Below are 24,740 nucleotides of genomic sequence, written 5' to 3' on the forward strand. Positions count from 1 at the left end.
GATTGAACGGCAACAGATTTGTTTCATTTGTTTGCATTAGCAATGAAACAAACAATATTTCTCATTATCAGTCTATTATCGTCATTTTTTTTTTTCTTGTTCTAGGAATTATCCCTTTCATACATATCAGTGACCTATGAATCCTGTACAAGACAAAAAATATTCCAAGATATAGTGAACAGTACAGAAACTTGGGGCTAGACATTCGAAGAATTTCCTATTTGGATTTGTTTGTTAATTAATATCTCTTCGATAATACCAGTGATTGTTTGTTTGTTTGTTTATCAGCATGCAGCTGTTGAGTCATCTAGATTATTGTAATATACTATATTCTTTTTCGTGTTAGCATAGATAATGAAACCCTTATTTTGTCTCATTCAGCAGTTTCTAAAAGCATTTATATATTATATGACCAACTCTTTAAGTTACTGTACCAACAAAAATGGGGTTTAACTCTTCTAACTTGTGCCCTTTAGCACTGATATCGATATTGTTAGTTGCTTTGGGCAACTTTGCAGGCATTTCACTTTACTTTCTTTCATTTTTTTCTATTTTGATTGTGGAAGGAGTTTAGACTACTCTTCATGAGTTCTTTCTTTGGCTTGCAGATTGTTATGACACTTTGGATCCCAATCGAAATATTACTGTTACTTTTGACATCCATCAATGGACGGATACTGGCTATGTGGTTAGTGGGTGATTAATAATTTTCACTTTATGTTGTAGCATGAGCAGTTCTAATAAATGATGAATCTGATCTTTCCATTTCATAAAGAATGAATTTGCTTGGTCAAAATTTCATAGCTTTTAAATGAAAGAATCCTTTCACTTCTGCTATGTGTTTCATTTGGTGATTATTTTGATGTCTCTCTTTTAACTTATATTTCGCACAATACATAAATATATCTACAGCTAAAGGTGGTACAATGATGTAGTCTTCATTTTTCTAAGATGATTTTGATTTTAATTGCAGGCAAGAGTTACAATTCAAAACTATTATCAGTATCGCCATGTGGATAATCCTGGCTGGAAAATAGGGTGGACATGGGTCCAAAAGGAGATCATCTTGTCAATGTCTGGTGCTTTTGCCACTGAGCAAGGGAAATGCACTGAATACAGAATAAATGCACACTGTTGCAAGAAAGATCCTGTCATTGTGGATCTCATGCCAGATGCCCCGGGGGAAAACAGGACTGAGGGCTGCTGCCGTGGAGGCCTTGTTTCTGCCTATGCTATTAATCCTGCTAACTCATTCTCATCTTTTGAAATCACCGTTGGTAATTTGGGTAGCAATGCCTCTGAACAAGCACCCCAAACTCTCACTCTATCGGCACCAGGTCCTGGTTACACTTGTGGCTTACTAGAGGATGCTGATCCTACAGTTTCTTCAGCTATAGGGGGCAGAAGACAGGTTCAAGTTTTCAGTAAGTACTTCATATTAACTGCAAATCTATTTACGATTTGAGAATGATGAAGTTGCCTTGTTCATTTGGGGCAGAAACATGGAAATCAACATGCACTTACTCTACTTTCTTGGCTAACCAAGCACCAGTCTGTTGTGTTTCACTCTCAACATTTTACAATCCCACCATCACACCATGCCGTAAGTGCAGCTGTGGATGCAGAGGAGCTGACAAAACGGCACTCTCATGTATAAGGTAAATCCTTATGATTAACAGCTTAATTGAATGCCATTCTTACCACTCTATGTAAACATTTGATTGCAGACAAGCTTTGCCATTATCACAGTCAGATTTAGCGAATAGTCTGGACATTGTGCGATGCACTGATCATATGTGCCCAATTCGAGTTCATTGGCATGTGAAGAACAATTACATGGACCACTGGAGAGTGAAACTAACGGTATCTAACTACAATTATCAGAGAAACTACTCAGACTGGAATGTGGTTGTTCAGCATCCTGGTTTCAAACAGAATTCAACTACATATAGCTTTAACAGTTCCACGCTTCCTGTCAGCTTCGCAGGTACATCAAGCATGGATTTGTAGCATATTATATCAAATTATTCATAGATTGATATAAAATTTAACATATATTAATTGTTGCAGATGAAGTGGCTTTGTTTTGGGGATTAAGGGGTTTTAATGAGGAACTGTTGAATGCTGGTGATAATGAAGTGGGCTCGGTGAGCACAGAGATACTCCTGGAAAAGGACTTGAAAACATTCACATACAGAAATGGGTGGGGTTTTCCTAGAAAATTATACTTCAATGGAGAGGAATGTGAGATGCCACTTCCAGACACATTCCCAATGCTACCAAATGCCTCCTCATCAAATCCTAAACCCATTAATTGTTTGCTCCTTCTCCTTTTAATATATCTCTCTCTCAAGTTTAATTAATCACCATTATCTCTGCAGCAGCTTCCTAAGCCATATATTCATATATACTTTTAAATATATATATATATGTTGGTATGACATGGTGGGCTAGACTGCAGTGATATAAAACTGAAGGACAATGGTACTTCAAGATAACTATGAGGGTCTCTCTGTAATTGTCCCACAAACATATAAAAATACACCATACCTGTAACAGTTAGGGTTTCGTATTATTCTTTAAAAATAAAAATACACAGTAGCCTTCTAAAATTCTCTCTATGAATTTTTGCTTGTTTGATTTATGTTTGATGATTTTCTGCTACTCAAGTGATTTATTCACTTATATAAACATGAATGTAAGTATGTATGTTTGTCAATATCATCTTCATCATGCATAAGAGTACTGGAAATTAACATTAATGAGTTACGTGATTAAATTCTATTTTACAGGTGTACTAGAATAAAAATATTTTATGAATTTTAGAAAAATGAGATGGATTCTTCTTCAATTGAGTTGTTGTAATTATAAATCATATGCTAAAAAAGCTGCGCGGTGGACTCAGAATAATCGCAAGCAAAAGACAGAATGATTCCTTCCCACGTGGCCATGTTTGGGCGGGTACGAGTGTTCTGGGGCCTCAATCAAAATAGACATAGAAGTGGGCTCCATATCCATATCGAAATAACCACGAAACTACATCCACCGTTCAATCTATCTTTCGCGGTCCCCGTACGGAAACATTCGAATGACAATCTTAACATTAGGAAAGAAGGAAAAACCGAATTATAGAAGTTGAACCGGGTTCTAGCTCTTGATAGGCCGCAACAATAGTCAATTGCAAAATTTCCGGCCCTTTCTATCACTTTCTTTCGCTCTCCAGAGTTTCCAGAGTGAACTTGAGAGAGAGAGAGAGAGAGAGAGAGGGATAGCTATGGCTTCAGGCGACGAGAAATTACAGGAAGCCATTTCGTCTATCGTCATTATCATCGGTACTACCCTTAAATGAGCTACTTGATTATTTAATTAGTTTGTTATGGGTTTTTCAACATTATTTGTTTGCCTGTTTTGTTACCTTTTCTTTTTGAAGCTATGCAAGCGGAAGCGATGCCTCTAGTGACCAAATTCGAGCTCAAAGAAGACGAGAACTCTGTGTGAGTTTTTTTTTTTTTGTCTATGTGTTATTATCGAGTTTGAGGTTTGTAAGGTACATGAGAAATGAAAATTTCTTCTAGTCAATTGGATTGATCATTAGTGGACTTTAGTTATGTTCTTAAAGCTGTTTGTGAATGGTAAAGCCTCTCATCTTTGTAAGGTAAATTTTTTAAAGAAGAGTTCTTGCACACTACACCTTTAGATGAATAGTTGCATAATAAAATCTTTTTGTATCTAAATTAATTTTTTGTAATCTTCTTACAACTGCTGTGATTGGTGTGCACGGTATTTGGTTTTCGAACTCAATTCCATGCACAAAACAGGGGTTTGACATATAACTAATATGTGTACGATGTATGTACACGCTTTTCTTGGACATTTGTACTAAAAAAAAAAAACCCCAAATTGAAGGTTCTGGGAGGTATGCTTTCAATATTGTTTTTGGACCTTTTCATATTTTGCATAAATTGGTTGCACTCAAGATTCAAACCAAGATATGCATATAAGAAAGTGGAATTTGTTTATGGGTAGCCATGTTCCTTGGCTTATAATTTTTATATAATTTAGAAACAGAGGCAGGCAGTTTAAGTTAAGCAGCTCCGCATCATTGTGGTATGATATATTTTATTAGTTGCTTATATATTGGTGAGTTGATTCAATTGGACAGGTTTCCTGAAGGGGTCCCGTGGGTCAGGTATCATGGTACTTACAAAGACCTTCATATAAACATAATATGGCCTGGAAAAGACTTAACTTTAGGTATGCATTTGGTTCTTGTGATTTGTTTTGTACTCTTAAAAATGTTTCTATGAAGAATAAGAAGAAAAGGATGACATAATTCTTGTACTTTATAGGAAAATGAACTTTTCTTCTTGATACCCTTTTGCTTATTCAAACCAATCCTTTTCAGGGGTTGATAGTGTAGGAACAGTTTCTGCATCCCTTGTTACATATGCCTCAATTCAAGCTTTAAAGCCAGATCTGATTATAAATGCGGGCACTACTGGTGGCTTTAAGGTATGTGCTCTGCTCTTTAGGAAGTGGGATTTCCTGCTGTTTTACTTAGCAGAAGAAGAAGGAATTTATGGTTTCCATCTTTATGTGTAAGCATCAAGGACACCATATTTCTTCTGCAGGCCAGGGGAGCAAGCATTGGTGATATTTTCATCATTTCTGATGTTGCTTTTCATGATAGGAGGATACCCATCCCTGTAAGTGCTTCTTTATTTTTTTTCATATTTCTCGTCCATGTGGTGACAAAAAGGATCTGAAATATATATTTCAAATCTTTTTGATCCAATAACATCATTTTCTGATACCCAAAGTAAAGATTTAAAAGTTGAAAACTTACTTCATTTTCATTTGCATGCGTATATTTATTTTGGAGTCTCTTATAGGTTCTTGTTTGATTTTATACATTTTGTATAGTGAATGACATATCTCAGGTCTATTCAGAAAGCTACACCTACTTTTCGTGGGTTAGCTTGTCTCCTTTTTTATCTATTTCTTGAATACAATTTTTTTTTTCTACTAGAGTCAAGGTATATGTAACCTGCAAGAAGAAAAATGTTGGGAAAGTGGGATAATTATGCAGTCATGATAAATGGAAGAGTGGGGATTCTGGGGGTATTCAAAGTAGGGAAAGTGAGGCAGTTATGATAATGTATAAGAGTGGGGACTAAAGGAGGAGAAAAATTAGTGAACATGGAAACATGTGGGAGCAGTTGGGAATTGAGCAAGTATAAAAAGGAGGATTGTTGTAGAAGTTGAAGAAGGAAAAATTAAGAGAAATCATAGTGGTAGGGAGAGTTCTAGCCTTTCGAAAGCTTGACAGATTTGGGAGAGATTTTGGCCTCTCGAAAGTCAATATTGTTGTGTTGGATTTTTAAGGTTGACTTTTCCGGCCATCGGTAGCAATTCGGCTGATGGAAAAATGGGTGAGATTTTTCAAATTAGGTAGGAAGAAATATAAAAATAAAAATTACATGCCGGTTGGGTCATCAAAATTTGTGCAGAAGAAGAAAACAAGATGAACTATTTCTTGATAGAGGGGGGAGGATAATGAAATTTTACAAAGGGGAGATTTTTCCTCACCATCTTGAGGATGAGGGGGTTTTGAAAGGGGCAGGAATGTTAGGGTTAAGGTATATGTAACTCGCAAGAAGAAAAAAGTAAGGAAAGTGGGTAATTATGCAATTATGATAAAGTGGAAGAGTGGGGATTAAGGTTGGATAAAATGTACGGAAAGTGAGACAATTATGATAAAGTAGAGGAGTGAGGATTAAAGGAGGAGAAAAGTAGGGAGCATGGAAACATGTGGGAATAATTATGAATTTAGCAAGTATAAAAGGGGGATTTTTGCATAAAGAAGAGGAAGGGAAAATTGAGAGAAATCATAGTGGTAGAGACAAATTAGTTAGAGATCTTGGCGTCTCAAAAAACTAGTAGAATGGTGTTTGGTTCCTGCTTTTGTTCTGCTATTATTCAATAGAAATATCCTATTTTCCATTCCATTCTATTTGTGTTGTTTGGATTGACTGTTTGAGAGTTAAGAGATTTATGGGTTCCTAACAGTTTCCTTGCCAAAAAAATAAAATTGTTATGCATATAAAAATCTTGTACAAATTGATATAACATCACTCTTTTATTACCATATCATTCATAGTCATTTATTGAGCTTTTTTTGAGTTGACTATCTATATGCACTCTTCTGCCCATTTGTATCATGTTAGTTTGTATAAAAAAATTAAAGAATTCTGTATATCTAGTAGCATTCTTTATATTTTGAACTCTTGTTTATAATTAGCTGTGGCATGTGACTGTTGGACTTAATCAACTTCTAGACTGATATATTCTTATGCATTAGATTTTTCAACCTGCTACAAGGTTTATAAAACCACATTGGTGTAGCTTTATATAACAAATCTTCTTGTATCATTTTCTCATTCAGCTTTGTTCTGCCTTGTTCTCTGTAGGTCTTTGATCTGTATGGAGTTGGCTTGAGGCACACCTTCTCAACACCCAATCTTTTGAAGGAGCTTAACTTCAAGGTAATAACAATGCATTAGAATGTTAGACCTTTTGGTCACTTAACGACTCAAAGCTCCTTCTTGGTTTATTCTGAATCCTCTCTGTTTTTGGTATAGGTTGTCAGTTTGTAGATAACATCAGCCTCTCATTGTTTTTCTCATATGTATAATTTCTTAAATAGTTATTTATTTATTTATTTTTTGTTTTGGACAACTTCTCTGTGCCTACACAAACTTATAAGGTAGAAACTCAAAATTGTGTTCTTTTTTATTTATTTATTTATTTTAAGTGTATTAGCAACAAGTCATGTTCGATAAAACAGGTTGGGTCAATTAACAATACTAGATGAATCTTGCAGTTTTAATTGAACATTATGACTGCCCAAATTATACCAGAAGACTGTTTGAACAGTGATTGATTCAAACATTTGCTGCTTGATAGGCTTATACTCAGGTTGATCCAGCTTTTCTTTTTTATCTGGGACTTCTAAGTTGCTAACATATCAACGTAGAAAAGGACATAATATAGTTTCTTGTACTCTATGCTTTTTCAAATTAGACTATGCAAGAGTTTTCCTCATTAGTTTAAGTGCTCTAAACTGTAATGTGGATTAGCAAGTCTGGTTGATTTACATTCATGCATCTGTTTTGAAGGCAGGCCTTACTGTTTATTGCTATCTGAATGTCTTTTACTGATCTCATAATTTCTCGGTGAGTGAGGTGCATCATATTTTATAACTGTCGTCCTTGTGGAGGTAGTCTCTTCAATTACTTCTATTTTGGTACATCTTAGTCTATTGAGATCTTTCATTAGTATGCAAATGTTGTTCTATGTAGCTCACATTAGAGACGTGAGATTCGTGAAAATGAATTTGGTTTTTAAACTGTTTTATCTTGTTGGTGACTCTGTCTACAAAATTCATCATACTCATCTTTTTGTTCCAGGTCGGCAAATTATCTACTGGTGACTCTTTAGACATGTCCCCACAAGATGAAGCAACGATTATTGCTAATGATGCAACAGTTAAAGACATGGAGGTAACCTCTAAAATGTGCTACATGTTACTCTGTTTGGTAAGAGGGAAGGCAAGGGCAAAGGACAACAGAAAGAATAGGAGAGGACCTGTCATCCTTCTAGCCATCTGGTTGAATAGGATGGAAAAGCAAGGGAAAATAAACTAGTATATATTAATTTGACAATTATACCTTCATGTTAAAGTTTTGTGTATATTTGACCAATATATATATATATATTTTACTTTTATGTAACTTCAGAGTAGAAATATAAACTGTTCTGCCATTTAACATACCAAATTTTCCCATCCTTGTCCAACTCATTGAGAGGATGGATTGGATTTTGTTTCTTGGAGGGGAATATGGTCTCTTCTACCCCTTTTTTCTAACTGTTTCCTTCTGTTTATGTCCTAACCGGTTGGGGATTAGTCATTCTTGATAGAGTAAATGAGGAATTGCATGTTTGGTTTGTGACCTTTGTATTTGCTATTTCTTCGGAAGCACATGAAAGAGAACTTAAAATTATTTTTGTATGAAATATCTATATTTTGCTCATAATTCTTCATTGATTAATATAAAATTTTTGGATTGCAGGGAGCAGCTGTTGGCTATGTAGCTGATCTTTTGAAAGTCCCTGTGATATTTGTCAAAGCTGTGACTGATATAGTGGATGGTGAGAAGCCAACAGCTGAGGAGTTCCTGCAAAATTTGGCTGCAGTGACTGCTGCACTTGATACAGCAGTCACTCAAGTTGTTGATTTCATCAATGGAAAGTGCCTTTCTGAACTCTAACATGCTGGGTCCTGACTTTATTTTTCTGGAAAAGGAAAGAATATATTCAGCTAAGTTTCTCATAAAACTAAAGTTCGTATATGATTGTCAGCGCATGATTGTTATAGTTTTGGTACTTGTAGTTAACCTGCATAAAATGTGACTAGCCAACATATATATTCTGTCTTGTACACGGGCTTTTGCAGTGAATTGCGTATGGCCGACTCAAAGTCTTAATACATGATATTTTTCGGTTCACTATCTGTTGCAGCCAAGAAAGACTTGCTTGTAAGGGGAAGAAATTTGGGAAATTTTTATAATAACTGTCTGTAGTCTGTAATAGAATTTCCTTAATCCTGTTTAGGATATGTTTTGCAATTACCAGATTGATTTGAAGGAATTGTGGCATTTTGTTAACAGATATGCCGCAAATACCAGCCATTTTGCAGTCTCAAGTTTTACTCTGAAATAAGAATGTTTGAAGCATATGAATGACTGATTGACTGAGCTATAGCATAAAGATTCATTCAAAACTTAATCAAATAATGAGCAAGTCCCGCCAGCACCAGTTCCCAGGGGCAACTATTGCCATCAGGTCAGCTGAGAGCAACAACATCAGGACTGAGGGTTTTTTAATTACTAATCACTTTAGGCTTATAAAAAGTATTTCAAACAATGGCTTTGTATGTTGAAGGAATTAAAATGAGAAGATAATTTTATAGAAAATCAACAAACAATTAGAATAAGCTTGAGCTAGTTTTGTGGATGTAACAAATCTTTGTTTTAAGTGGCAAGTTTTTTTGAACCAGTGCTAAATGCCTACAAAGTTCTTCAACAACATACCTTTCCAGAAGGAATTTCTGAGAATAGAATTTCTATCTAATTAAGGACAATATCCAAAATGACTGGTTAAAAATGTACCAACCTTACAACTTCATTCATTTAATGGTGTTGGATTCCAGGCAGTGGAGAAAGCCGATGTGTCCGATTAATATGCCTTATTATAGAGAATGTTGCATGTGTTCATTCACATTATTTATAATCCTTGTAAACCAAGGTGTTTGACTGATCAACTATTTATAGGGAATCTGATGTGATAGTTCATCTAATACATTCATTTCTTCACAAACAAACAAGCTAAGAATCACAATCCCTATTCTTGAAGATTCAATAAGAGTATCAAACTGGTATTCCAGATACATGATGAATATAATTTTTTTTTTCCATTATGACAATCAACAAAACACAGAAGTCTCTTTCTGTTTGTTCAATTCTGATTAAGTAAAGTCTAGATGTTTAGCATTACCAAACAAAACCACATGATAGTAACTTTTGATGCTCCTATTTGTTCCCAATTCTTCTCATTCACTAACGACATCATCACATGAGATTATATCTTGTGTTTTTGTTGGAATTAAATGGCTAGTTGCATTGATCAGTAGATAGTTCATGGACTCCATATTCAAGTGGGCCTGTGTAGATTATGCAGTCAAGTGGTAGGTTCAACTTGATTGTCCCAAAAACATCCTAATGGCAGGTTCAACCATCCGAATATAAATCTGAAGCAGTTCCCCTGTTATTTGCAATTTGTTCAATCTTAAATTAATATTGACGATTAGTTGGAAGACAAAACAATGTGATATCTCGTGAGCATGTCTCCTCATCATCTATAGTGCCTTTTCGCCACACACCACACATCAGAAGAACTTTCATTATATATACATAACACATGATTATTTTCACCATGCAGCCTCAAGTCTCAACTACAGAAATCCACTTGATTTTCAAGTCCTTTGTGATCCATTGCCAGACTAATCTAAATAAGCCATGGGTTTTCGTTTACCTGGAATTATTCAAGCTAAGAAACTTCTTCGAAAGCCTTCATCTTCTGCAAGCTAATCATCCACAGTAGCCTCTGATGTGCCAAAGGGCTATCTTGCAGTTTATGTTGGAGAGAACAAACGAAAGAGATTCGTCATACCAGTATCATACTTGAACCATTCTTCATTTCAAGACTTGCTAAGTCAAGCTGAAGAAGAATTTGGATATGACCATCCAATGGGCAGGCTCACAATTCCCTGTAAAGAAGACATCTTCATTGATCTCATTTCTCGCATAGATGAGCCATGAGAGATGACACTAACAATTATCTGTAAATCCATTTTTATAGAGCTAACATTCATGAATACCCTTCACAAAATTTTATTTTCCTTTTTCTTCCTTGAGGAGAGAAAATGTATTTCCTAGTAAGGAAAATGTATGTATTCTCAACCAAAATGGCAGTAAAAACATTACGAAATGGAAAGTTTTGTTCCTCAAGTTCAATTGGTTTATCATTCTTCTTCTTATCTATCTTTTTCTTCAATTAAAATATTTAAATTATTCTATATTTCAAACATAGCTCATCAGATCATTTTTATAATGCTCCAAATGCTGATCAGGCTGAGTGAAGATGTTAAGCATCGCCAAACAAAACCAAATGATAAGTTCTTTTGATGCTCCTACTGAATCCATCATTTCTTCAATTCATTCCCAATTATTCTCACTCACTAGCGACATCATCACATGGGATTATATCTTGTTTTTTAGCTGAAGGGATAGAAACCTAATAGTTGTTATTGTGATTAAATGGCCAGTTGCTTTGATCAGTAGACAGTTCATGTACAAGTGGGCCTGTGTAGATTATGCAGTCAAGTAATTCAGCCATCCGAATAATAATCTGAAGCAGGTCGCCTGTTATTTGAAATCTGTTCAATCTTTCATTAAAATTTGATGATTAGTTGGAAAACAAAACAATGTGATACATCGTGAGCATGTCTCTTCATCACACACCACACATCTGAAGAACTACTGCATACTCTTTCATTAGATATATACGCATATGATTATGTTCACCATGCAACACCAAAGTCTCAACTCTACAAACCAAAGTTATAGAAATCTAATTGTTTTTCAATTCCTTCGTGATCTATTGCCAGATTTATGTAAACAAATCATGGGTTTCCGTTTACCTGGTATTGTTCAAGCTAAGAAACTTCTTTGAAAGCCTTCATGTTCTGCAAGCCAATCATCTGCAGTAGCCACTAATGTCCCAAAAGGCTATCTTGCATTTTATGTTGGAGAGAACAAAAGAAAGAGATTTGTAATACCAGTATCATGCATGAACGGTTCTTCATTTCAAGACTTGCTAAGTCAAGCTGAAGAAGAATTTGTATTTGACCATCCAATGGGCGGGCTCACAATTCCCTGTAAAGAAGACATCTTCATTGATCTCATTTCTCACATAGATGAGCTATGAGAGAGGACACTAACAAATTATCTGTAAATCCAATTTTATAGAGTTAACATATTTTAATACCCTCCAAAATTTTGTTCTTCTTTTTCCTCCTTGGGGAGAGGAAATGTATTTACCAGTAAGGAAAATGTATGTATTCTCAACCAAAATAGTAGTAATAAGCATCACTAAATGGAAATTTTTATTCTTCATGTTCAACTGGCTTATTCATTCTTTCTTATCTATATTTTTCTTCAATTCAATCCTAATATTAGTTTATCTTTCAAACATAGCTTATCAGATCATTTTAATATTGTTCCCAATACTAGCCAAACAACATCATTTACTGTATCTTCATTTTGATAATACTTGTTTGTTTAACATGGTTGCTCATTTTTATAGAATAAATAATTTAAGACATTGTCGTCTCTGTGAAATTCAGCCTATTAGCTTTGAACTACTTCTTACTTGTTTAGTTCCTAAACCACCTATTGGGATTCTAACAATTAGTGTAGAAAATTGATTGAAAACAGGGTCTTCCATGCTGAGTATACCCTTCAATGAATTTTAAAATCAAGTTATTTGATATTCATTCCAAATACTCCACGATAAGCTTGTTTCATTTTGACGATTGTTAGATATCTATTTCAATTTCTTAATCTTATATGCGGTTTAAAGAAGGCTAATTTCTTTTTTCCTGAAAATGGTCCTTCAACAGATTATGTTGTCAGCATTTACTACTCATACATGTTACTGTTTAAAGTTACTTTGACAATATGCAATTGTGAGATGTTAGATGACTCTGAACTGTTTGATGGCAGTACTCGATTACTATACAACGGCAAACTCACAATATCTGTTCATTTCCAATACACATCAGATGGGTCCCTGACTTAGCAGCAGTAATAAGGTAAGTAGGTCATCATGTCTCCAGTATTGTTGCTAACTTATGAAGGTTGAACTGGAAGACAGTGCCATGTGATCCATCAAGACTCATGTCTACCCCTAGACCTCATTAGTGTCCCCCTTCACCACTCATTTCACATGAACTTTCCTGCTTATCAATCTATAAATGCACATAGAAGTTGGTTCACATGAGCAAAGCAACATAACTCTTTACATCTTCAAGAGTGTAGTTTTTGCTTGTTCTGCAATTTTTTTTAATCGTCTTCTTGTTCATCCCCCCGAGATATAGACATACATATAAGATCATGGGTTTCCGTCTACTCCGAATTGCTCAAGCTAAGCGAATTCTTCTAGGATCACTCTTCATGGCAAACCAAGATGCTTCAATGGCTGTAGAAGTTCCAAAGGGCCATTTTGCTGTTTATGTTGGAGAAAACCGAAACAAGAGATTTGTGATTCCGATATCATATTTAAATAACCCTTCATTCCAAGAGCTGCTAAGTCAAGCTGAAGAAGAATTTGGATTTGAAAATCCAATGGGTAGTCTTGTAATTCCCTGCAGAGAAGATGTGTTCGTTGACCTACTATCTAGTTTGAATAGGTCATGAAAGGCTGCTCTACCATAATTCAGTACTTAACAATTTTGTATAGCAAGCATAACTAGTAAATGAAACTTTGATTTTCTTTGATGCAAGCCATGGCGGATAGCTCTGTATATGAAAAGATAGTGCATACGGTCTTAGAATTTTTACCAAATTCTCTATAAAATGATATTCAGTACAAATTTTTGTTCCTTTGTTCAGTTCAACAAAATTTTTCATCGTTTTTGTTCCCAAATCAGATACTGTTTACTTGTTTCTTGAATTGGGATCTTGCAATACACTATTCCCCCTAATTTTGAAGCTCTAGCTTGGTGCATGATAACCCATAGGCATAAATGAAAGAGTAATTTGAATGTATTACAGAACAGAAGAGTTGATTATTCTAATTGTGATGCTGTCTAAGAACTTAATTGGTATATCAGGGCGTTGGATGGAATTGCTTAGAGATCTTAAACAACTTGATTGGAAAGTACAGAGAAGATACATATTTGATACGAAATCAATCAGATATCGCCAAGTGCATATTAACTCAAAAAAGCTTTTGGTAGTTTGGCAGCAAGTGTAGCGATTGAAGATCACAACTGATGTGCAAATAATTCTACCCCTCTTTGTGTTAACCGTAAGCTTCAAGTTCCTCTGAACCACTGCAAGGTTTTTCAACAACATAGCTTTGCAGAATGAAATTATGAGAAAAGAAGTGATACCTAAGTATTATAATCTAAATAACCTATCAGAGAATGTGATATGGAATGTTAAAATCGTTGTAAAGAGGCATACCAAGGCTTCTGCTATAGAATGCTACGTGGTTATTCATCCTAAATAAACGAAATCCTTGCAGTGGCGCAAGATTGTTCGCTGATAAGCCATTAATAATAGATATGATGTGATGGATGTTGACCATTCCCACTATGATCAATCCACTTTGGTTCTTATACTCCATTTAAAAAAAAAAAAAAAAAGTTTATTTACCCTAATCCCTTTCCCATCAGTTTGAGTCTAGATGTTAATCATCAGTCATCACCGACAAAACCACATGTTGTTCACTTTGTTGCTCCCACTCAATTCATTAACTCTTCAAATTCAGGTCCCAATTCTGATTGTCACTGGCCGAGGACATTATCACATGACCTAGCTGATTGTTTGGTATAATGATGGATCCACAGATCTAATAAAAAATCGCTTGGATGCATTAACTAGCAGACATTTCATATACAGCATTAAAATTCAAGTGGACCTGTGTAGATTGTGCTGTCAGTTTCTGGGCTAAGAGTGATATAGACAACTGGAAATTGACTGCTCAATGGAAATAATCATATATATTATACAATGGGAGGCAAGCCATGCGATCCATCCTCATCATTGCTCATAACTGATTTCTCTCCACCACTTTTTCAAATGCTCTCCGTATAGCACTTGGCCTACATGTACGCATATCTAACTCAGGTTTTTCACCACCAAATTTCATAGTCTATTTTTATGTTAGAAGTCTCATATACTCTATTCAAAGAGTAATTGCTTTTTCTGCAAGTTATTTGAAATAATCTTCTTGTTGTTCTACTTGAGGTATAAACATCCATATAAGATCATGGCTTTCCATCTGCCTCGTTCGCAGCAAACCAAGATTTTCAATAGCCACAGAAGTTCCCAATGGCCATTTTGCAGTTTATTTGGAGAAAACCGAATAAAGAGATTTGTAATTCCAATATGGTACCTGAATCACCCTTCATTTCAAGATCTGCTAAGTCAAGCAGAAGAAGAATTTGGATTTGATCGTCCAATGGGCGGTCTTACAATTCCATTCAGAGAAAAAGTCTTTGTTGATCTAATGTCTAGTTTGAAAGGGTCCTGAAAGAGCACTGTAGCATAATTCTATATTTACAATTTCGTATAGCAGACATAACAGGTATCTTTATTTTTCTCCTGTGGAGTCGTGGAAATTTCCCAGCTTCTCTATGAATTTGTGAAAGTGGAGCTAGAGCTAGCTAAATGGCATGATCAAAAAAGGAACAGCACAACAGGGTATGTATGGTCCTGGAACAACCGATAGCACAGCAGAGTGTGGTCCTGGAGCAAGGCCTGGAATGTGCCAGCACCCAACAAGAGAAGAACCTAAAGTTTGTTGAATCAGGTGGAAGGACAACAAATCAATGTTGGAAAGTAAACTTGGAGAACAAGAATTAGAAAGCTGCTGATAACCTTCCTCAATAATAAGATGTTTTATGTATATAAATAGAACTATTAATTCAATGAAATGTATGCAATGATTTTTGCTAATAGCTATAGCAGTGCTCCAATTTATACTTCTCTGCATGTTTCATTCAAACAACCCCTGCCTAGCTTAGCTGAGCTCACTAAGTAAAATGTTCGTTTGGTATCAAAGCAGGTTCTCTCAAATGACAGGGTTTAGCATTGGTGCCACTGCTTCGTCACAAACTACTTGCTCAACTTCTACCTTCAATTTTACAATCCCAACCAAGCTTGAATTGCATAATTACAAAACTTGGAAAACACAGGTTATACCTCCAATTAGAGATAATGATTTAGACGGACTTATCAGTGACACAAAGTTAATGTCTAACCCTTCATAAACCCAGCCTAGAACTCAAGAAACTGTAAAGCATACCAATTCGTGTGCTCGTATGAATTGGCATACTCTTTCTTCCTTTACTTTTTTCAGAAGTATACCTCTTTGACTTGGCGAAGAGTCTTGAAGTATCCCTCTTGTCCACAACCATGAATTTATTCAATCAGTGTAGGAATCAAGTCGAAGTCACTAGATAAGAAAATTTTGCCCTTTAAAAAAGGAATTTTGTCATTGGAGATCCAGATGATGCTTATTAGCTTCTTGGATTGGTTTTAACCATTGAGGAATAGGTAAGGATATGGTTATTAGCTATGCGACAGGCCCACAATGAGAAAAGGCATTGGCGGCAACATTGTCTTTTTCTTATCAATGCCTGGGGTGAAGTCATATTTGATTAACTTGATCAAGTACTTTTGTTGAGTTGTGGTGGTTATGTGTTGCTCCCATAAGAACTTCAAACTTCGTTGGTCGATTTGGACTATAAATTTCCTTCCCATCAAGTATGGCCACTGTTTATGCAATGCAAGGATAAATGCTATCAATTCCTTCTCATATGTGAAAAGAGATAGATGTCTTCCTAAAAGAGAGGTGTTGAAATAGGCTATTGGTCTTGAATGGGTATAACTCTTATTATGAATCCAAATGCATCGCATTCAACCTCAAAGGAAGTGGGAAGTCAGGTAGTGCTAACATGAAGCTTGTGTCATGACTCTTTTAAGGTTTTGGAAGGTAGATTTAGCCTTATCGCTCCATTTGAAGGAATTCTTTTTTAATAGGTTAGTGAGGGGCCTTGCTACGATTGCGTACCCTAAAAGCAACCTTAGGTAGTATCCATTCAGTCCAAGAAATCCTCAAAGCTCCTTGATATTTGTGGGTTTAAGCTAGGATTCCATAACTTTGATCCTGTCCATATTCACTTTCACTCTATATTCCTCAATAATGTGACCCAAGTAGTGCATTTGTTTTTTTAGCAAAACTACATTTCATTATTTTTACCACAAAGTGATTCTACCTATACTGTTTAATACTACTAGGACATGTCAAAATGTGTTTCCCAGTCTTTATTATAAATGAGAATACGATTGAAAAACACCAATGGAAATGTCTTCTAACATTCATGAATAATAACATTCATCATAAACTAGAAAGTAGAAGGATCGTTCATTAGGCTGAAAGACCTGGAAATCTTGGCCATCTTCCGGATGCATCCTGATTTGATAGTAGTTGAATTTGAGGTTGAGTTTTTTTAATCAATAAAATCCACGTAACTTGTCCAAAAGTTCTTTGATGACTGGTGTCACAAATTTTTCTGTAATGGTAACCCGATTGAGGATCCAATACTTAATGTAGAATCTCCCAATGCCATCACCTTTTTTAACTAAGAGCACAAGCGAGGAAAAAGGACTTCTATTAGATTTGATGACTTCTTGTTCCAACATTTCACCTATAATTTTCTCAATTTTCTACTTTCAAAAATAAGGGTAGCGAAAAAATCTTACAGTTATTGGTCCACTGTTGGCTTGTAACGGAAATTTTGATCGTGCTCTCAAGAGGGAGGTAAGCCTTTTGGTTTTTGAAAAACCTTTGGAATTCTCTAATCTTTTGTTTGAGAATTGGCAGCATTAGGAATAACCAAAGAAATTTTGATGCAAGGTTTCTCTCTCGCTATTTTTGGTGTAAAGTTTGTTGAAAGGTCTTGCCACTCACCATTTTCAAATTTACCGTATTGATTCCCTCAAGCCAAACACTTTTTCCATTAGTTTGAAACGTCAGCTCCATATTTCAAAAATTCCAAGAGACTGGTCCCAGTTTTTGTAACCACTGAGCCCCTATGATGCCTTTGCATCCCTCTAATGGCTAAAAGGAAAAATTGACTTTAAATGTAATACCTTCCAAGCTAATTTTCACATTCTAACAAGGACCCAAACTATTCACTTTCTCTTTGTTGGCTACCATGACTCTCATGGTAGTGTCCTGCTTTGTAGAAATTCACATGACTCGAGCTACCCTCTTATAGAGGAAATAAAATTTTTAGATGTAGCCAACTATATTGATGTAACACCCCAAATCGAGAACTTATTCGAATTGGAACACTTTATTTTTATGACATCATTCTCAAAAGGGAAAAGGACTATTTTCCACCTAAATTTTAGCCCAATCTCAAACTCACACCTACAGGAGATGAAAAACTCAAACTCTCATCCATGACCAAACTGCCGTCTAAATTTTCAGTTAAATATAGGAGTAAAATTGTCATTTTACCTATAAACTTTAAAACTTAAAAATTTTAATCATTTCCCCCTTCAGGATTTAAAAACTAACACCTCAACCAATTCTCAAAGTTTGAAAAGTTTAAATTTTACCCTTAGGGTTTGCTTCCTTCTACTACCACTATCGATAGTTAATGCTCTCCATCGATCTTCCATCTCTGGCTACAAAGGACAACGAAGGATGACCCTTTATCGTCTAGATCTGAACGATGAAGTATTGTCTAGATCTAGAAGAATAGACAAAGGATGACCCAGATGCGACGACGAAGGGCAACGAAGCGTCGTCCTTTGTTGTCTGGGTGGTGCGATGAAGAGATCTCTGTCTTTTCGTCGCACCAAAAAAAGGAGAAGATCGGAGATGACATCGAAAGATGAAGTTAAAGAGTAGAGGTGAAACTGCTGTTTTTGAAAGTTATAAAGGATGGTTGAGTTTGAAAAAAATATAGAAATCCTAGGTTTGGGGGTGAAAATGTTACTTTTTAAAGTTTGAAAATTTAAGTAAAGGTAAAATGATAATTTCTAAAACCTAAGGGTGGGAAAAGTAATAAACTTTGTAACTTCTTAATATAAACGATAAAATAACTATTTTATCCCTCTTTATAACAGAAAAAATTAACATAAGTTTGGTCATGAGTAGAAGTTTGAGTTTTTTATTTTCTGTGGGTGTAGGTTTGAGAGTCGGCTAAAATTTGGGTGTGAAATAGTCCTTTTCCCTTCTAAAAATTATTGTCACATCATAGTAATATTCCTCATGAGAAATAATTTAATAAATTGTGCATATTCAAAGACTTATAGATTATCATCATATGGATACTATTTTTATGTTTAAAAAAGAAAATGAAAAAAAGAGAGGTATTATTTGATGAATAAAAATATGAAGAAATATTGATGGATATTTAAAGAAAAGATAAGATTAGATAAATATTTAGTTAGACTAGGATTTTGATTTATTTTATTAGATTATTGGTTATTTAGGTTTTAATTGTGTTAGCATCGAATTATGAATATAATTGTGTTTGTGCATATTAGAAACTGGAATTCTAAGTAATTATTGCATTTTGTTTTTTTTTTTTGGAAATGAAATTAATTTAAAATTCAATTCTAAAATTTTTATTAAAGGATCATTAATATTATTTTGTTATTTTTTATGAGATTATAAATTACTAAATTTTGTAGAATAAGGATTGTCTAGTAAAGAATTTGAAGTTTGTGTATATTAGAAATTGAAATTTTGTAAGATAATTGCATTGTGATTTTGTTGATTTTTCGAAAATGAAATTGAATTAAAATTCAATTCTAAAATTTTTCTTGAGGGATGATTAATGTTTAGAAAATCCCAAAATAGGGATTGTTCAGTAAATAATTTGAATTCTAGGTAGGTTGATATTCTATGTGTAATTCCCTCTAATATATTTCAGGGGTAATTATGTCTTTTGACCCTGTTTTGAGATATTTCCCATTTTAAGTATATATATTTGTTTTACATGTATATGTATGTTTATATATATATAAAGAGAAAGAGATAAAGAAATTAAAAAAAAAAAAGAAAGAAAAGGAGATAAAGATTATATAAAGAGAAAGGAAGAAGACAAAACCAAAAAGAAACTTCAAGACTTTTCCCTCTTCTCCGCCTCATCCAGCAGCCAGCCTTCTTCATGCTTTTTCTTTGCTTTTTGACGAAAAAGAAAGGATTTGAAGGAGTTTTGAAAGACAAGTAAGGAAAGAAAAGAAAATGAAGCACTTTGGAAGCCTTGGTAACCAAAAGATCTCTTCCGTTTCCCTTTACCTATGTTTATATATGTATTGGATGCATGTTATATGAATATGTTAGTGTGTTTTGGTATTGATTTAAAATGGTTTTGGTGATAAAGGAAGCAAAACAAAGAGAAGGAAGCCAACTTACAAATATTTGACTTGAAACAAGGTAAGGGGTATCATTCTTGATATCTTGCATGTTTTAGGCTTTTGGTTCCTTAGATCTATGTTATAAAGGATGATTTTGAAGTTGAGAAATGTTGTTTTGCCATTTGGGGTGTCTATGTGTGTGATTTTGTTGATAGCAGAGAGTTGCATAATATTTACAGTTTTGTCACTGATTTCGTCCCATGTTTTGGCTGCCTTATTTGATGAATCATGAGTGCTATCATAGCTTGTTGAAAAGCTCTTTGAATCCTCTTTCCAATTATATATAGCTTGTATGAATTAGATATCATGTGGACTGTTAAATATTGTATCAACCAAGAGAACTGCTTTACCAAATAAACAAGGGAGAGTTTTTGCCACTGATTTCATCTCATGTTTTGACTGTCTTATATAATTATTTATGAGTATTATTATATATTTTTGGAAATCTCTTTGAATCCTCTTTTCAATGATGTATAACTTGTATGAATTAAGGATCATTTGGACTGTTAAATATTGTATGAACCACAAGGACTGTTTTACCAAATAAACAGAGGAGATAGTTTTTGCCACTGATTTCATCTCATGTTTTGACTTCCTTATTGAATGAATTATGAGTTCTATTATAGCTTTTTGGAAAGCGCTTTGAATACTCTTTTCAATGATATATAGCTTGTATGAGTTCAAAACCGTTTGGACTATGAAATTATATAAAAAAGAAGGTTGCCCTGTAAAATGAACAGGGTTGTGAACAACATTTCACAGTTTTGGAAAGGAAAGAAATGAGAGAAAAAGAAAAATAGAAGAAAAGCAAGAAAAGGAATTTGGGCTCAAGATTCAGGGGTCGTCCCAAGAGTATGGTCTGGTGAGTTATGAATAGATTTAGATGGAAGCAAAATTAGTAAGATATAAGGCCCGCATGCCTGCTATAAACTATGAGAGGGCACTTTACACTACACCGCCCGCAGTAGGGCACGTTCGTAGTAGGACACATCCGTAGTAGGACATAGACCCACAGTAGGGTCTGTTTGCTGTAAAGCATGCTCGCAATAGAGCTTAATTCAGATTCAGAAATGATGTAGTGAGAGAAAATAAGAGAGCTCGAGCTTAGAAACGTGTCAAATCCCTATAGTCAGCTTCTAGAAAGTATCAAATAGACACCAGATGGGATAAAGTATGACCTAAATAATAAAGCATGAACTAGATTATCTCCTCAAGTTCTCATGGGGGTTATGAATGAGGTTAAGTCCCAAGAGTGAGTTAGAACAAGAAAGGAGATAGTTTACTTAATTCTTTCCCCTTACTGAATGTTCTTATCACTCACTTCCTTTTCTTTCATGATTGTAGGTACAGGTGATCGAGATAGCTACGAGGCAGGGTCAAGTTAACGTAGGTAGATCCGACTGGAGCAAGTTATCTCTGGTTTATATTACATGCATACAGTGGCATGTTCTTATTGACTTTTGACCTTTTTGAGATAATAGTACAGTTGTATATGATTACTCCACATATTCAGATGCTTTGAGATGAGTTTTCACATGAGTATATACATTTTTTGTTCGCTTCTAGATTTTCAGTTTTCTTAAAATAATTTATAAACACGTTTAGTGATACGTTCATGTTAAAGTATTTTAAAAGATAAAAAAAAATAGACGCTCCGGATATTAATTCGTAACATTTCTCCTTTGGTAAGTAGTACTTCTAAGGAAGGATGTTATAGTTGGTATCACAACATGATTTTGGGAACCAAAAAGATGTTTTCTAAAACAAAATGGAGTAATCCAAAGTAACACATAAATAGAATACTCTCCAACCACGCTAACTACCCTCGCAGCCGATCACTGTAAGTTAAGTTTTCACTTATACCTGCTGAGTTTTATGAAACTAATGTGTTCATTTTCAGGACCTATGAGTCAAACACCAGTAGATCCCTCTCAGAGGAACTAGAGTGAAGGAGTAGCCCCTCAGGTACCCTAGAAGGCACTCAATGCACATGATGTGTAAGAGATTTTCAAAGAGATGATGAAAGAGCACAAAGGTGCTCCTACATAGGGAAGTGAGATAGTGCATATGCCACCAACCCAAGGACATGATATGAGGGAGGTTACTTCAGCATCTACAGCAGCCCTAGTGAGGACTCAGTTGCATCCTATTTTCAACCTCCTTAGTATGCACCAACCTCAAAATTTGATGGTGTAAAGGACCCAATAGTGGTTGAAGAGTGGTTGAAATCAGTAGAGAGTGCAATGGCCCTGTTTGACATGACCGACCAAGAGAGAGTTAGATATGCCACCTATCCTTTCAAGTCAGGGGTAAGAATATGGTGGAACTTAGTCAAGGAGACAGTCAATGTCTCAGAGATGACATGGTCTGAGTTCAGACATCGATTTGAGGCAGAGTACAGGGGCACCGATGTTACTTGTATCAGGGCCCAAAAGTTCATTAATCTAGTGCAGGGGACAGACTCAGTAAAGGAATATTCCACAAAGTTTAATCAGTTGTTCTAGTATGCCCCCAAGATAACTAGTACAAAGATAGGGCATATGCAGAAGTTCGTATATAGGCTAGATCCAGAGATAGCTCGAGATGTTATGATAGGGGCGTAGCCACCTAAAACTTATGCAGAGGCCCTCGATAGAGCTTTGAGGGCAGAGGTTTTTGTGAGAAGGAGGTTTGGTCAGACCACAGGGTAAAATGTTGCACCCCACCCCCTACTGCCATGCCAATTCCCTCAGTGAGCAGTGGTTTAACTTTAGTACACAGAGACTCTTCTCTAGACCGAGACAAGAAGGGTAAACGACTTCTTTAGTTCAGAGACATGAAAAAGAACTAGAAGAGTGGAAAGAAACAAAAATGACCTAAGATACCAACTTGCTAGAAATATGGGAAGCAACATATAAAAGAGTGTTTAACAAGCCAGATAGTTTGTTTCAGATGTCGTCAACCTGAACATATTATTTGTTTTTGTACAGCTGCCCCAGTAAGAGTAGAGCAGTAACAGTCTATTAGAGGGGCTACAACCAGAGTTTATACACTCACCTAAGGCCCAGTAGAGGCTAACCCATCAGCAGTTATGGGTCAGATTCTCTATCTTGATACTCCTATTTATGTTTTAGTTGATTGTGGGGCTACTAATTATTTTGTAGCCAATAGTTTGCTTGAGAGGTTAAAGTTGCAATCAGTTAGAATAACCGAGAGGATTATTATCGAGTTGCTTGATAGGGGTTCAGTCATTAGTGAGATGATGTTATTAGGACAGAGTATTATGATTTAGGGTCGACAGTTACTGGTGGACCTAATTGTGTTCGAAATACCAGATTCTGACATGATTTTAGGGATGGATTTTTTAGGGAGATACGGAGTTGAGATTGATTGTAAAAAGAAGAAAGTGAGATTTAACCTGGACTCTGGAGATCAATTCGAGTTCGATGAGGGTCATATCCAGAGTTTGATGATCAGTATGTTAAAAGCTAGTAAAATGTTGAAAAATAGGTGTACAGGATAATTGGTTCATGTAGTGAGCAAGGTTAAGTCAGACCTAACTATTGATAAAACGCTAGTGGTACGTGAGTTTCGATATGTGTTTCCAAGTGAGCTACTGAGATTAGCTCCCGAGCGAGAGATTGAGTTTAGTATAGAGTTGGCACTTGACACAACTTCTATTTCAAGAGCACCCTATCGAATGGCCCATACCGAGTTACAAGAATTGAAAAAGTAACTTCAAGAGTTACTAGATCATGGTTTTATCAGACCGAGCCATTCTCCTTGAGGAGCTCCCATCCTATTTGTGAAAAATAAAGATGGGTCTATGGGGATGTGCATTGATTACAGAAAGCTAAATAAAGTCACAGTTAAGAACAAGTACCCATTACCCAGGATTGATGACCTATTTGATCAATTGAGGGGATCCATCACTTCTCTAAGATAGATTTGAGATCTAGTTATCACCAGATGAGAATGGCAGAGAAGGATATACCCAAAACAACTTTTTGAACGAGGTATGACCACTTTGAGTTTGTAGTGATGTCATTCGGATTGACAAATGCCTCTGCAATATTTATAGATTTGATGAACAAGGTATTCCACGACTGCTTGGGTAAATTTATTGTGATATTCATTGATGATATCTTAGTGTATTCTTGTAGTCGAGAGGAGAATGAGCAGCACTTGAGGTTTACCTTCTAGAGGTTGAGAGAGAAACAATTGTATGCCAAATTCTCAAAATATGAATTTTGGTTAGATAGAGTTGCCTTTTTGGGGCATGTGATTTCAGCAGAAGGTATATCCATGGATCCTAGTAAGATTAAGGCAATAGTTGAATGGTCGAGACCAAAGACAGTCAAGGAGATTCATAGTTTCTTGGGTTTGGTAGGGTATTACCGAAGGTTTGTGGAGGAATTTGCCATATTAGCTAGACCTCTTACAACCCTCACAAAGAAAACAATGTCATTTTAGTGGTCAGATGCTTGTGAGACAAGCTTCCAAGAATTGAAAAGAAGATTGATTACTACTCCTGTGTTAGCATTCCTAGAGGAGAGAATTGAGTACGATTTATACACTGATGTCTCACACGGTGGTTTAGAAGTAGTATTGATGCAGCAAGGCAAGATGATAGCATATGCCTCAAGACAGTTGAAAGAATTCGAAACCCGATACCCTCCTCATGATTTGGAGTTAGCAACAGTGATTTTTGCTTTGAAAATCTGGAGACACTATTTGGATGGGGTAAGATGTAATATTTATACTGATTATAAGTGCCTCAGATATTTCTTCACTCAGAAAGAGTTAAATATGAGGCAGAAGAGATGACTAGAGTTAGTAAAAGACTATGACTGTGATATTGAATACCATCTAGGCAAGGCTAATGTGGTTAGACATGCCCTCAATAGAAAT

The 24,740-nt window shown here is 35.4% G+C and overlaps 3 protein-coding genes, 1 long non-coding RNA gene and 1 pseudogene across 4 annotated transcripts; all 5 read left to right on the plus strand.

The window, feature by feature from the left end:
• The first annotated feature begins 442 nt into the window (after window positions 1-442).
• On the plus strand, window positions 443-2,535 carry LOC123214271 (COBRA-like protein 2). The gene is made up of 6 exons (XM_044634042.1): window positions 443-518; window positions 609-688; window positions 974-1,424; window positions 1,499-1,658; window positions 1,728-1,987; window positions 2,071-2,535. The coding sequence occupies exons 1-6, from the start codon at window positions 443-445 to the stop codon at window positions 2,361-2,363; spliced, it is 1,320 nt and encodes a 439-aa protein (XP_044489977.1). The 3' UTR covers window positions 2,364-2,535.
• Window positions 2,536-3,163: 628 nt separating this feature from the next.
• On the plus strand, window positions 3,164-8,750 carry LOC123212693 (5'-methylthioadenosine nucleosidase-like). Its single transcript, XM_044631825.1, has 8 exons — window positions 3,164-3,332; window positions 3,431-3,494; window positions 4,163-4,254; window positions 4,406-4,512; window positions 4,632-4,706; window positions 6,471-6,545; window positions 7,470-7,562; window positions 8,133-8,750. Exons 1-8 carry the CDS (start codon window positions 3,275-3,277, stop codon window positions 8,328-8,330), a joined length of 762 nt encoding a protein of 253 aa, XP_044487760.1. The 5' UTR covers window positions 3,164-3,274; the 3' UTR covers window positions 8,331-8,750.
• Window positions 8,751-9,991: 1,241 nt separating this feature from the next.
• Window positions 9,992-10,628, plus strand: LOC123212696 (annotated as a pseudogene).
• Window positions 10,629-12,656: 2,028 nt separating this feature from the next.
• Window positions 12,657-13,273, plus strand: LOC123214816 (auxin-induced protein 15A-like). Its single transcript, XM_044634812.1, has one exon. It carries the CDS (start codon window positions 12,795-12,797, stop codon window positions 13,095-13,097), a length of 303 nt encoding a protein of 100 aa, XP_044490747.1. The 5' UTR covers window positions 12,657-12,794; the 3' UTR covers window positions 13,098-13,273.
• Window positions 13,274-14,393: 1,120 nt separating this feature from the next.
• Window positions 14,394-15,393, plus strand: LOC123214817. Its single transcript, XR_006501901.1, has 2 exons — window positions 14,394-14,534; window positions 14,655-15,393. It is a non-coding gene; the product is annotated as an uncharacterized LOC123214817 (long non-coding RNA).
• The last annotated feature ends 9,347 nt before the right edge of the window (window positions 15,394-24,740 follow it).

This window comes from Mangifera indica, chromosome 4, assembly GCF_011075055.1.
Source record: "Mangifera indica cultivar Alphonso chromosome 4, CATAS_Mindica_2.1, whole genome shotgun sequence".
Classification (NCBI taxonomy): Eukaryota; Viridiplantae; Streptophyta; class Magnoliopsida; order Sapindales; family Anacardiaceae; genus Mangifera; species Mangifera indica.

Coding starts and splice junctions, on each gene's coding strand:
- LOC123214271 (XM_044634042.1), top strand. CDS start 443: ATGGGGTTTAACTCTTCTAACTTGTGCCCTTTAGCACTGATATCGATA. Junction 519..608: donor TGCTTTGGGCAACTTTGCAG/GCATTTCACTTT, acceptor TTTGGCTTGCAG/ATTGTTATGACACTTTGGAT. Junction 689..973: donor GGACGGATACTGGCTATGTG/GTTAGTGGGTGA, acceptor TTTTAATTGCAG/GCAAGAGTTACAATTCAAAA.
- LOC123214816 (XM_044634812.1), top strand. CDS start 12,795: ATGGGTTTCCGTCTACTCCGAATTGCTCAAGCTAAGCGAATTCTTCTA.
- LOC123212693 (XM_044631825.1), top strand. CDS start 3,275: ATGGCTTCAGGCGACGAGAAATTACAGGAAGCCATTTCGTCTATCGTC. Junction 4,255..4,405: donor TGGAAAAGACTTAACTTTAG/GTATGCATTTGG, acceptor AATCCTTTTCAG/GGGTTGATAGTGTAGGAACA. Junction 6,546..7,469: donor TGAAGGAGCTTAACTTCAAG/GTAATAACAATG, acceptor TTTTTGTTCCAG/GTCGGCAAATTATCTACTGG.